Source organism: Anarrhichthys ocellatus, unplaced genomic scaffold (assembly GCF_004355925.1).
Source record: "Anarrhichthys ocellatus isolate YVR2014 unplaced genomic scaffold, GSC_Weel_1.0 scaffold7, whole genome shotgun sequence".
In the NCBI taxonomy this organism is placed as follows: Eukaryota; Metazoa; Chordata; class Actinopteri; order Perciformes; family Anarhichadidae; genus Anarrhichthys; species Anarrhichthys ocellatus.
The window spans coordinates 187,744-201,084 of NW_022280037.1; the positions used below are offsets into that span (position 1 = coordinate 187,744).

At 45.4% G+C, this 13,341-nt stretch overlaps 1 protein-coding gene across 4 annotated transcripts in view; it reads left to right on the forward strand.

Annotated features, from left to right (window-relative positions):
* The first annotated feature begins 303 nt into the window (after window positions 1-303).
* The window catches only part of runx3 (RUNX family transcription factor 3), a 45,398-nt gene continuing 32,360 nt past the window's right edge, over window positions 304-13,341 (forward strand). For all 4 annotated transcript variants that reach the window (XM_031847006.1, XM_031847008.1, XM_031847009.1 and 1 more), the window contains exons 1-2: window positions 304-555; window positions 905-1,015. In XM_031847006.1, the coding sequence (XP_031702866.1) occupies window positions 958-1,015 (58 nt within the window). In that variant the 5' untranslated portion in view covers window positions 304-555; window positions 905-957. The remainder of the gene's footprint in view (window positions 556-904; window positions 1,016-13,341) is intronic.

A 13,341-nucleotide genomic window follows, 5' to 3' on the forward strand; every position in this document is an offset into this window, starting at 1 on the left:
CTTCCATCGTGGTTTCAGAGCTCTCTGCAAACCTCTGGGAGCCGCAGCCTGGTTTGAACTCAAAAGAAAATAGAGTGTTCCCAAAACTTGGACGACCAATAAGAAGTGAGAGAGAAGATGGCGAGTCAGAGAAGGAGAAGCATGGAAAGTAAAAAAGCGACGCAGAGAAACCAGAGAAAAAAAAAATAAAGCAAAGACGATATAGGAGTGGGAGGGGAGGGAGGGTGAGAGGGTGGGAGGGAGAGGCCCGGTGACCTCACGTGACGTGGGCTCCACCACTCACAGAGGGGAGTGTGTGTGTCTCTGTGTGGAGGATGGCGAGGAGGATGCAGATAGACTGTGGCTTTTTAGCCTTTTACTAGCATTGCCGCTGCAGTCAGGCCACCACCATCGTGGAGGAGAAAAGAGAAAGGCAGACCACGCTATCCAGCTAGCTGGCTAACCTCAGACCCTCAGCCCGCCGTGTGACTGAGGACCACAAGCCCTTCCCACGCCGGCCCCGCTTCCACCACCCTGGGCTCCGTTTCGCTGGGCCCCCTCTCATCTCAAGCCCTGGTGAGTCCACCTCCACACCTGGAGACCCGAATGCTGCCGTTGCCTCTGATTAAACTGTTTCTTTCTTTCTTTCTCTCTCTCTCTCTAAACTTCTATCTCTCACATTTTCTTCTTTTCTCTCCCCCTCTCTCAAACGGTGCTGCTGCTAACACATGCTGCTGCTGCTGCTGCTGCTGCTCTCTCTCTGCAGGCTTGTGGCTTGGGATTCCTGCGGTGGTCACAAACCCTAGATTCTTGGTTGCAAACGGGCTCCGAGCTCCAGGAGTTTTGTCCTCTCCTCTCCTCACTTCTCTCTCTGGCTCTCTGACTCTCGTACTTGTGTTGATTTTTTTTTTTTGTGTCCTCCAAGGTCGGTGGAGATCATACACAGCACGGGCTCCACAGTGTTCTGGCTTCCCTGCCATGGCATCAAACAGCATCTTTGACTCCTTCTCCAACTACAGCAGCAGTCTACTCAGAGGTGAGCGCTGATCCTCCCTTCTCACCCCCCCCCCTCGCATCACCATCCCACCCTGTGTCCACTTGTTTTGAATGTGCAGCTTTGTTAGTTTGATAACTTGGTTCTTTTGACAAAAAAAGAAAAGTAGCATTATCATGAACAAGTTGTGAGAGCTGGGAGCTTCTTGAGTGCATTTGTCTCTGTCCACACACACACACACACACACACACACACACACACACACACACACACTCACTCATGTGCTGAGGGAGATTCACAAAGGAGGATCTGATTTGCACAGTAGCCCTCATCTAGTTGACTGATATGGCCCTTAAATGCCTTTGCCTCTGCGCTCCTTGTGTTTTCTGTAGGCTTGATGGAGTAGCGCCATAATGGGCTTCTCACCACAGACATTCATTATCAAGTGAAACTCGGCGCTCTCTCTGTGAGAATACGAGCTCAGAGGCTCCATGTGACTGGGCCCTTTACCGGAACACAGCAATACAATAAAAGAGCAAAGGGAAAAAAAACAAACATATCAGGCTCTCTCACTCTGCTTTACTTCCAGGAGGTACTTTTGGTCTATGTGGTGAGGTGAGTGCACTATATTTCTCAACGAGGAGGCCATTTGTTGCCATGGCGATTCCAATGAGACAGCTTTTACTTGCGAATAGTGAAGCTCTTAAGTGTGGAGAAGAAGGTTTCAACTTTTACCTGATTCCAACTAGAATACTTTGGGTTTTATTCCGGTAAGTGACGATAAACACAAACACGGAGTAGTCGGTCTTGAAATTGTCAATCTGATAGCGACTCGGTTGCTCCCACTGTGACAGCTACCAAGAGGCAGCAGGAAAAAACTAAATCTCCTTCCCAATTAAGGCCTTATTACAGTGTTAATTAGAGGCAGCCACAGGAGAAGCACTACCAGCTCCTAATTGTTTGCAGAGTATATCTTAAAATCTCTGGAGCCTCTCTCTCACACACACACACACACACACACACACACACACACACACACACACTCAGTACATCTGTGCCTCACATGAGAGCGATCCTCTGATATCCTCAGTGGAACCGCAGTGACAGGGGATGATGTTCCAGTGTACTCACGGCTTCTACAGACACCCAGGCATTTATAGTTTCCTCCTGACAAGGCTCCGGCCCTTTGCCCCCCTTTTTCTTCTCCAGAACCGCTGGATCTGCATCCCTTTATCTCCTCACTGTTTACAGATCAGCGTGTGACTTCAGGTTTCATGCATGCCGTCCATCAGGCTTCAGAGCCCTTCTAACCTCTAACGTAATGTGCTTTCGGGCGCCTGATTTTGATTTTCGAAGCCGAACCAGTGCAGCGAGACGGTATGTGAGACAGTAGGTCAAGGGGGGGGTGGGGAAGACAAGCATTTAAAGCTGTAATCATCCATTGGAAATCATTAGTGAATACGCAATATCCTTTTACAATTCCTTCTGTCAGGAGACTGAAACCGAACTGCGGGAGAACAAAGGCCAAGAGTTATTAAATACGGCAGTACAATCGGAAAGCATTTCAAATCGCGACTACCTCATGTAAGCAAAATACCCCAGTGGTTAGTTTAACAACTTGCATTACACAGGCAAAGCAATTTAGCAAGTTCTCTTTTTTTTCAGACTCAAATCAAACTGAAATTAAGAGGAACGGTTACAGAAAATCAAGGAGACTGTTAAATGTCTGGCTTCCCGAGCTCTGACTTTAATACTGTGCGACATGAAGCTTGTGGAAATAATGTATCATGTCTTCAGAAGGCAGGAAACACTGCTGTAAGCAACATCTCGTTCTTTTAAAAATCCCACAAAAAGGAAATAGACTTAAATTAAAGTTCCTGAATTTCAAATTGTAAAATTCCTCATTCAAATAAAAATGATTTCAGTCTTTAACATCTTTCTATGCATCGCGTTAACTTCTAATTTTTCAACAAACAATAAAACTAACAACACAAACACTATTAGTCTGTGCTGTAGGTGTCATTGTCTTTTACATTGCAGCCTCTCTCACGGTGCAGACAGAGAACACATATAAGCATGTGATGTGCAACATCAGATGCACTTCGCGTGAGAAGCGAGAGATCGCCTCACCTCAGAAACCTCAGTCCTACGCTCAAGCTCAGGGAGAGACACGCACACACACACACAGACACACGTATAACATATGACACATACGCACCAAGTCACAAAGGGACCAGACAGAGCAACATTCTCATGTTCACGTTCTCATGGCGTCCAATTCGGTATTGAGCGCAAGAAAAAAAAAAAGGCTAATAGTCTGATATGGTGTGTTCTTAGAGAAAGAAAGTAACTGAGATGTAGAGCTTTGCGTCTACGAGGCGTTAATCTGATGCAGACTCACAGTGCTGCTGCAGTTTACTGATAATAACCACAATGAGGCTAAACACCTGCTAACCCTCACACAGCAGCACCACTATTTAACCAGAAAGCAGCATTTCTCTGACACTTTTACACTTAAAAAAAAAAGCAGTAGGCTCCACAAAATAAAAGAAAATAAAGTGCCGGACTTTCCCCCTGTGAAGCAGAGTTGTATAAACTTTACTGAGTTTTCCGATCCTGACATACTTGCAGTGTTTGCATCAGGTGGGGTACCTGGTTTATAGCGGCTGTGATTGGGCCCGTGTGGCGGGTCATATCCTCGGTTCCGTTTCCCTCCACTTGGAAGGGCCGCCGTGCTCCCCGCAGGCTGTTTTATACAGGGGTCCATTTTTTTCAGAAGCTTTTGGGAGCCAGCACCCTTTGTGGCAGAGAAAAAGGCTCCCGGTTTATTAGGGTGGGAATGTTTTTTATACGTTTGGCTTATTGCGCTGCATGAATGGGAGTGAGGGCTTGTGTGTGAGAAACGCGCTGTGCCTTACCACAGTTGTAGCGCGGGTTATTTTGGAGGATTCTGGGAGGTGGTCTGGTTTGTTCTACATGTTTCTAGGAGGGAGAAAACCCTGAGAGACACATGCACAGTGTGAGGAAAATGCATCGAGATGAATCATTCAAAGGGGATAAAACTCGAGACGAACTTCAAGCTAAGAACCACCGACAAATAAAAAGGTGCTATACAGTAGCTCGAAAAAAGAAAAAGGCTATAAATTTGACGGAACACATGGCTGGCCTCTGGTGAATTTATTAATAACAAAGTCATATGGTGAAGATTTCTCCCCCCCACCCCCCACTCTTAAATTAACATGCTTGATTGGAGCCCATTCAAAATCCTGCTGAGTGTGAGGCCCCTGAGTGACGCCAAAACATGAAAACTGGCTGAGCAGGCTGAAATCTGTAACCAGATATTAAGAGTTTCAATATTCTAAAGTGAAAGCAAATAATAGAAAACTCATGACAGCCACAGAGCGGCAAAATCCTGTCTCCAATTTAGCAGAGTATAATATCTATTTATAAAACTGAAGGCATATGGATATGGGGAACGCTCTGGACTTGATTAGGGCTGTAAACGTTTTTGGAGGTACTTATTTACTTTTGGGTCCGTCTCGCCGTTTTCACCGTCTGTCAACACGCCTTTATGGTGAACACTTTCAGGGGCTGCCACAGTCAGATGGCTTCCAGGTAAGGGTACGCGGAGGGGCGTGCTGATTATGTGGTCGACTAATCCCGAACCTGCCTCCGCCCTTGTAGACTTTTGGCTCACACCACCATGCTCGGCGCTGCGTTGGTCAAGGTTAAAGTCGCGCTAAGTGTAGTGGTAAATACAATTTTCTGGTGGTCGACAAGCAACCGCAGGGGCAAGATTCTTTTCAGCCAATCTGATAATATAGATGTATGCTGTACAGGTTTCTCTTACACATTGGGGCAGAGTGTTCTGAAAGGTTGAGCAACTTCTTTCAACAAACATTCCCGTAGGAGCGTCGACTCCGAAAACAGCATACAGCGAGGAGCCAATGTGATCCGGGCCTGGTGTCGGGCCAGGCAGGCAGGAAAATGACTCGGTGTCTCGGGCCCCCTTTTAACATAGTTCATCCAGATTTCAATCTGCGCGTTAAACTCTGTGATCTGATTGTGCATGGCAGGTGTGACTAATGCACGATAGTCTTACATGTTAATTAAAGAGTGGCGCGTGAGAATAGTGCGTGTGAAGGACACAAATGTCCAAATATGATGTAAGTAATGTAAGAGGAATTGATAATGTCTAGGCCAGTGTCTATAACTGGGACCGTCTGATGTGAAAAAACAGAAACAGACTACATGCTGGCAGGAAAATATGCAGACTTTGAGAAACGGTTGCGTAATTGCATAACGAGGTGGAAATGATCACAATATAAAATTCTTTCGCTTGATTTTAAAAAAGTACTGCCCATACCGGACGAGACTCTTCTATTTATGACTCATTTCTTTATGGTGAATTTGCTCCACTTATGAGCCGATAATATTTCCTAGCCCTTACGTTAAAATGATTAAACCCACATCACTGTTATAATATTAGACTCTTCATGATCTCATGCGTCCTGCATGGTGGACGACTAAATTAAGGAAAGGCCTTTCTCGCAATTTTCTGTTTCTTAATTTTGTTTTAAACCTACGCCCTAAACCACAGGCCAGCCCCACAGCTTATTACATGGTAAGGCTGGGGTTGCAGAAAGAAAACACGAGTATCATTGTAAGCTAATTTATGTATTATTAACCTAGATTTATGCAGCAGTTACGCTGGTATATGGAATTTGCTTGCAATTGTCTGCGAAGCTGGGAATAAGGTCAACAATTTATCGTAAAACCTGAAATGAAACCTCTGTGTCATCACAGGTTTAGTTTGTTTTAGTAACTCTGGCTACAATTAGAGAGAGCTGTGACCCGAGTTTGACTCAGATGAAGAAGACTTATTGTTTAGACCCCTCCCTGTATCGTTAACCAGATGTTGTCAACAACATCCTTTCAGTTGCAGTGAGAAGGAGGAAAAGCCAAAACTGCCTGTGACTAAGCACAACGTCGATTGCTGTGCACTTTTGTTTTTAACATTACAGTTGCATTCCTAACCACAAATTACTTTAATGGGCGGGCATGGGTCTGGTCGGCAGCACATAAAATGACTCAAACTTATGGAGATCCCACATGTTCAGATACATATCAGCAGGCAGCAAACGTTTTTATTCTTTTTGGTACACGAGATGGAACACAGGAGGAACAGAGGGTTTATTTTATCATGTGTGAAAGTTTAGCACAGATCTGAGGCCCAGAGGAACTCATTTTGTCACCATCAAAGGATTTAAAGGAATGTTTTTCATGGACAAAATATCTGTCTTCCAGACTGAAACTTCACGTCATAATGAGCGGCTTTAATCATCCTCAAAACATCCTTATAGCCCATCCCTCTTCCCATAAGCAATAAAGAAAAAAAAACGTAATTACGGTGGAGGAGAAATGCAGATAATGATAGGATGCGAGAAGCTGCCGGCTATGAAATGTTTTCTGATTCTCTATTTTCCCAGAATTATTTTCTTTTTTCGACTTGTTTACATACAGTTAATTGTCGCTGCTGCAATAAAATATGTTTTTGGGGTTGCTTCTTCCCCCCCCCTCAAACATAACTTTAACCACAGGGAATTGATGTTTGCGGAGACAGCGTTTCAAAAATGGGATTTTAGTTTTCTCTTGGCCTATTCATTGGGGAGGACAAATAGATGACTGTGCTGCCTGCATCAGTAATGGGCCACCTAATTGTGCTTTTTCAACTCAGCTCGGCAGAGGAGGGATGCAAATCTGAGCATTTAGCGTCACCGTTTATGCTGCGACTAAAAGACGAGTGAAGGAACAGTTTGACATTATGGGACATGAGCTTACTGGCTCTCTTGCTGAAAGTTGGATGAGAACATTTATACTACTTTCATATTTAGTATATGTCAGTTAAAGATGAACCAGCCGCCACTTAGCTTTGCATAAAGAGTGAAAAGAGGGAGAAACAGCTAGCCTGGCTCTTTCCAAAGGTCACAGAATCTGCCTACCAACATCTCTAAAACTCCCTAATTAATCTGTACAAAAAACAAAGTGTAAAAACGACAATTTACAGCTGTCATTTAAAACCCAGAATTGTTTGTTTTTTTAATCATTAAAATTCACGCAAAATTTACAAAATGATCCATCACCCCTGTATTGCAGCAAGTTTTGGCCTAGAGTAAACTTCAGCGAGCGTGTACTTTCTCTACAGCTGCTCACTTCTGTATTGGCTCAGTAGGAAACACCATGCCAGGGATTCCCCCTCAGCTGTGCAGCAGAAGTGGCCCCTCCATCTCTTCTCCATAGTCTGTCTCCTGTGAGGTCACTCCGTCTGCTGCACACACTCTTCTCACGGTCGCAGACGCAGACGCAGCCGTCACGAGCGTGCAGGGAACTTCAGGGCACACAAACTGCCACTGCCGCATAAAGGCTACATGCACACACGTACACAAAGTCCAATGCCTGAGTCGTCTCCCCCCCCCCTCATGCTGAGTCAGAGAGGCGCAGTGTATGTCAACATGATGACCGTGACGTTCTCCCCCTCTAAATGCTGTCTGACCTCACTGTAATAGCTGGTCAGGACTAACATATGGTCTCCCGATGCCTTAGCCCAGCAGATTTACCCACATGGTGACTAAACAGCAAAGGACTTAACTGAAAAATATCAGTGACTGCGTTTCACAAAAGTGACAATTTCTGTCTTGTGCTTCAAAGACTATTTAACCGACGACTATGTACTGTGGCAACACTTGTGCTGACAGGAGTGAGGGTTTCTACAACCTTGTTAAATTCACTGTCACAAAAATCTCTGTGCATCCTAGAGAGGGACTCCCATCAGCTGCACTAAGAAGCTGGATTTTCGCTGTTGGACATGAGTTGTTACAGATTTATATAACGGTTTATAGCAGGAAGGTAACAGCACACCAACACATTCTGTTGTGTTAAAATGAGCAAAGTTGGACCTCACTATAAAGGGGAGACCTCTCAGCAGCTTTTAGCATGCCAGCTAGCCACAGCCAACACTGCCAACCTGGCAAAAAGACGTTTGTGTTTGAAGGGCCTGACGGACTTGAACACAACTTCTCCCCTTTAATCAGTGTGATGACATAAGAGGCAGACAGCGAGCCAGTCATTCAGTCGGTACAGAGTTTGATTAACCTAATCACCAGGCAGCCAGCCTGCTGATTGGGTTTACAAATGCTCCTTGTCATCGTCGTGTCATTAGCCCGTCGTTAGCCGCGGCCGCCTTGACGTGGAGCAGCGACGTGCCGAGCCTCAACACAGCAATCAGGGGATTAGTGTGCAGTTACAGCAAAGCCTCAATGGACGCCTCAGGCTCTGAGTCAAAGAGGGGAAAGTCCTGCCTTACTATGCTAGCTCCACGTGGCCAGGGTGCTAACTGTACATATGGGCAACGCCACTACTGATTAGCGATGGAGACGATGAGAGGAAACATTCAGTCACTTCGGACACACGGGCGGTTTCCCGGACTCCAATTAAGCCAAGTCCTTGACTCAAGCAATGACTTGAAAGGAGGGACTCCATTGAAAATAAGTTTTAGCCCCCAATTAGGTTTGCTTAATCTAGAGCTGGGAATAAAGCCCAAAGACCTCAGAGAAACACAGAGTCGCATGCAAAACAGTGAGTCTCTGAAGTTGCTGCAGAAAAGCTCAGTGGCGAAGAGGATTCGTTTTCTTTTGATTTAATTTGGAATCGATCGGAATGATTGACAATAATCACTTACTGTGCAAAAGTCTGGGACTTTATGAGGTACGACAATAGCATGTGTCTAAGTGCTCTCCTGAGCTCCTTGGCTTGCAGGCCTGAGAGTCGCCACACCCTTGTTTCCTCACGATGAAAGGCCCTGAAGGCCAACCGAGTACTTTCCAAGAGTTGTCTCACGTCTGCAGAGGAAAGTGGCACGGACATTTGTCAGGAAACCAGCGCCGGGGTTCCTGCTCGAATCTGGTTGTATTCCGCGGTGAGTCAGATGGTGCTCGGAAGGCTGAACCCCATCTGAAGAGGGAAATAAATGCAAATTCAATATTTGGGAGCTTTTTGAAGTCCATTTGCACTTGAATGAGTGTGACAGAACCTGGAATGACCCCTGTTGAAAGAGTCCCTTAACAGTGATGAAAGGAGTTGAAAGGCACAAACGTTGATGACAATAGATGGAAAGTTGGAAACGTGTACATGGTGTGTATTTGTGTGCGTTTGCATCAGGCTATGCTTGAATATGCGCGTACATTGGGGTTCTACGTGCACACACAGCCATTAAAAAATCCATTTGAATGCGAATACACAATGCAGCTATAAGAACAATACGTTTGGCCCGGCGCCTGGTTGGCAGAGTCCTCAACGACTTTGTGTTTTGCTGGTTAGCGTTCATGCCATTCATTGCATACGTTACATTTCTCACCGTGTTCCTCCGTAGTCCGAAGTAACAGGGACCTAGTCTCAAAAAATAAAAACATGTGGCTTTTGTTGCAGAGTGGAATGAACAACAGCATTCCGTGTGCAACCACATCAAAGGTCCCCCTCGCCATGGGGCTAAATGAGGGCAGACTGCCCTGCTCGCCCCTCCTGACATGACTGCCACTAATTAAGCAGAAACCTAAAACTGACACTTCATCTTCATCACTTTCCTTCACATCTTCACGCTAATCTCCACAGATTTTATTTTTTTTTTAAACGCGCATGGCTTCTCTTCGTGTTCCAGCGAGCGGGGACAGCCACACAACAAGCACAAAGGGGCATTGTCTGCTGGTGAAAATGTGGTTTACAGGCTCTGCTATAATGGCTCGGTGGTTGCTGGAAGCCATGCGCACTTCCTAATATTCAACTCACATGCGATTTCATTTTGAGAAAAAGGCCGAGCTATGGGGGCTTCGCCTTTGTGTGAGAGCGACGCCTCACAACTTATTTTCTCCCTCACCCCCCTTCTTCCCCTCCCTGGTGGCGCTACTATATTTGTGTTGTGCGTCTCCAGCGATGGAAGAGTAGACACAGGCTGCGTTGCCAGTCAAACGTGTTCGGGGCCATCAGACTGAAAGGCTTCCAGCGCTGCGATCTGTCTCCTCTCCTCTCCCCGTCAGCACGAGCTGTTTGATCTGACAGAGAGACTCCATTAGAGACACAGGGAAGTTCAACTGCTGGGAGGTTGGATGGCTTCAGCAGTCAGAGTAGCCGCCCAGAGAGGAAAAGGTTTGCACACGCAGTCTGGTTGCAATCTCAGTGTCTCGCTGTGTGTCTATAAATGTCTCTGAGCATTACTTGTCCTTATACTAGGTGTGTGTGGTTACACGTTGACGAGGGCAACGCTAGAAAGCCCAACCGGGCAGACATATTTTGGGGCTCTGTCGGGCAAAAGGGTGATGACGCGGTGGATAATGAGATCATAAATGTGCGGCGCTGCTGAGCTGCAATGACATGGGGAGAGAGAGAGAGAGAGAGAGAGAGAGTGGGGAAAGAGAGAGAGAGAGAGAGAGAGAGAGACTGTTTGCTGAGGCTGTGAGAGGAGCAAGTAAGACGCGCTGCCTTCCTCAACACACACCGTGGTTGAGGAGTGTTTACGAGGAATATTAGGGTATTAGCATTGAGATTTAATTTGAATCATCTGCCTGCACCGTGTCATAGCTGTTAACAAAGGAGCGCGGAGAGTGAGTTGATGTGGCTCCTGTGAGAGATTGGTCTGCTGATCTGTGTGTGGCAGCTGGGCTCTGGCACCGGGGCTGCATGGCAGTTAAACTGTCACTGGCAGGAACTGTAAATCGTTTGCAGAAGGTGAATGCAGCACGACAGCACTGCAGGTGTGTGTGTGTGTGTTACCAGTTGCAAGTTTGTCACAATACTATACTTGCTTGCTTGTCTCTATGTCCTCGTCTCTCAGCCATCCTGAGAGAAGCAGCCTCAAATTTTCTTTTAGCTGGACACATTTGCCAGAGTCAGAGTGTGTCAGGATACTCCTGTGTGTGTATGTATGTGTGTGTCTGTAGGGGGTGGGGGTGCTGTCACTTTGGCAACGCAACTGCACATATTGCAGCGATTACCACAACGGAAAAATGTTTTTCTGCAACATGCAATTACTACAGATTACAGATTGCCGTCCTTGCATCAGAAGCTCTCGCTAGAGAAAAGAGAAACACAGCGCAAGTTTGTGTGTGTTTGTGGATTTGTGTGTGTGTGTGTGTGTGTGTGTGTGCGTGCGTGGGTGCGTGTCGTTACACACAAATAGACAGACAGACAGACACGGACAAAAAGAAAGATGAGAAATGATTATAGCTCACACTAAAAACCACAAGTGAAAAAAATGGGAGGGTTGACGTATTTATGGGACTCATTTAGATTTTAAAGTTATACTGACTTTCGGGGGTAAATAAAGACCCTGTAGAAAAAAAAATACAATCTGTCTATCAGTGAAATGAAGAAAAGGAGGCAGGGTACATTTCGTATGTCCATCATCGTCAACATTATAACAACATACACTCATGTCCTTGTGAAGTACGCAACCCTGAACGCCACAAGTCATATCAATTTTGGACTTTACATTTTGTTCCAGGTTACAAATCACCCTGGATATCAAAAAGTTTCCCTCAGGTCACACTAAACAATAAAGCCCAACAGTGGTGCCCCGCAGCAAGGCAGGGCCCTATTTACAAACCCACCAGATCAAAACTCGACCCAAAGTGCTCCGATAATAGCACTGGGGCCTTTTGGTGAGCGCACCATCCAATGCTACTTTTAGTGGGTTTCCAAAGAATAAACAGGCCCGGGAACCACATCACAGACTGCTGACTGTCATCATTGGGTGAGTGTACCCGACGAATGATGTGAGGGCGGAGCGACCGTGACATTGGGGTTTACGGCGAGTACCCCCCCCCCCCTCCACCGGGGTGTGGTGTGTGCCATTGAACTGTCACTGAAGGGACAGGGAGGGGGCCTGACCACGATCAACTCCCGAACGCCGATCACAGTGAACCCGTCAGCGTCTCACTGTGCCTTTCATGACCTACTTGGTTATTGTGAGCAGGAAAGCAGCGAGTGATTTTGGAAGTGTGTTTGGTTGTGCCATGCACACGCACCCAGCCCCCTCGAGAGCAATGCTGGAAGAAGAACTCAGAGCCTTAAGAAAAAGTAACGATACCACAATGTAAAAATACTCTGTTACAAGCAAAAGTTATACATTTGAAATCCTACTAAAGTAAAAGTGTTCTCAGCTAAACTTACAGTACTTAGACTTAAAAACTTTGACAGTGGTGATCAGTGCTTGGACTGCGGCTTGTATCATTGATCATTATTACATTCTGAACTATGGGTGTAAAAGATACTGGGAGATGTTTGGTTTGGGGGTTCTTCGAGAAACTCAGAAGGTCTTCGACTTAAAACTATGCAATGTTACATTGCATTACTAGTTAAATGATTATTTTATTATTTATGCATATCGCAGCTTTTGTCTGAACAATTAATTAAACCCGCATTCTGTATTTCTTAACAATATATTGGTCCATTCATTATTTTTCACAAATTAAAAAAGACAATATGACAAAGAGCTCACTCTTTATTTTACAGAAAGGACGTGCCGTGAGTTAAGATGCTCTCTCCATTGTGTTCATGTTTGTACTGCCTGTGATGCGCGGCAAAAGCGATGGCGCTGCGTCGTATAGTGGCAGGGAAAGCCCAGTCATGAATCTGTAATGTCAGTCACACAGGAACGTAGCTAACATTAGCCACCATATGCTACTGGTCATACCAGACCAAGCAGTAAAACCCCTGAATTAAGAAAGTGCGCACTTTATTAATAATGAGTTCAACTTTTCATTTGTAAGACAACTACTGTGTTATTTATTCCTAAATAGAAAAATGGAAATAGAGTTAATTGTACTTTCCGCCACTGCTCTAGAGGATCTCTCTAGAGAACATCAAAACGGCACCGCTACCAAACCCATCCCATAATGTATTCAATATGAAATGAAGTGTCGGATAGACAAACACATGCCTGGTATGTTTGAAAATGAATGCAAGTCCATTTACATTCAGCAGACAGATATAAAAATGCAGTTGGAGTCGTCCCCCAGCAGCCATTATGCAGCTCAATTGATTCAGAGGGCTTTTATAAGCCCTCGGCTCCACTCGGCACCTTTTATAAAAATGTAAGCAGAATATTAAAGATGCATGAGATGAATGTGCTCATTGTCTCCTCTGGTTACTGCTGCATCTCAACTGATCGCGCTTACAAAGCAATTAGCTGCTGGGTTTTTGGGAACGTCGCCATCCTCTTCATCACGTTCAGGATAATATACACTCTAAACTTCTTCAAGGATCTGGAATAAAGTCCTGACACTCTCATGAGTTACTGGATATATAAAGCACTACAA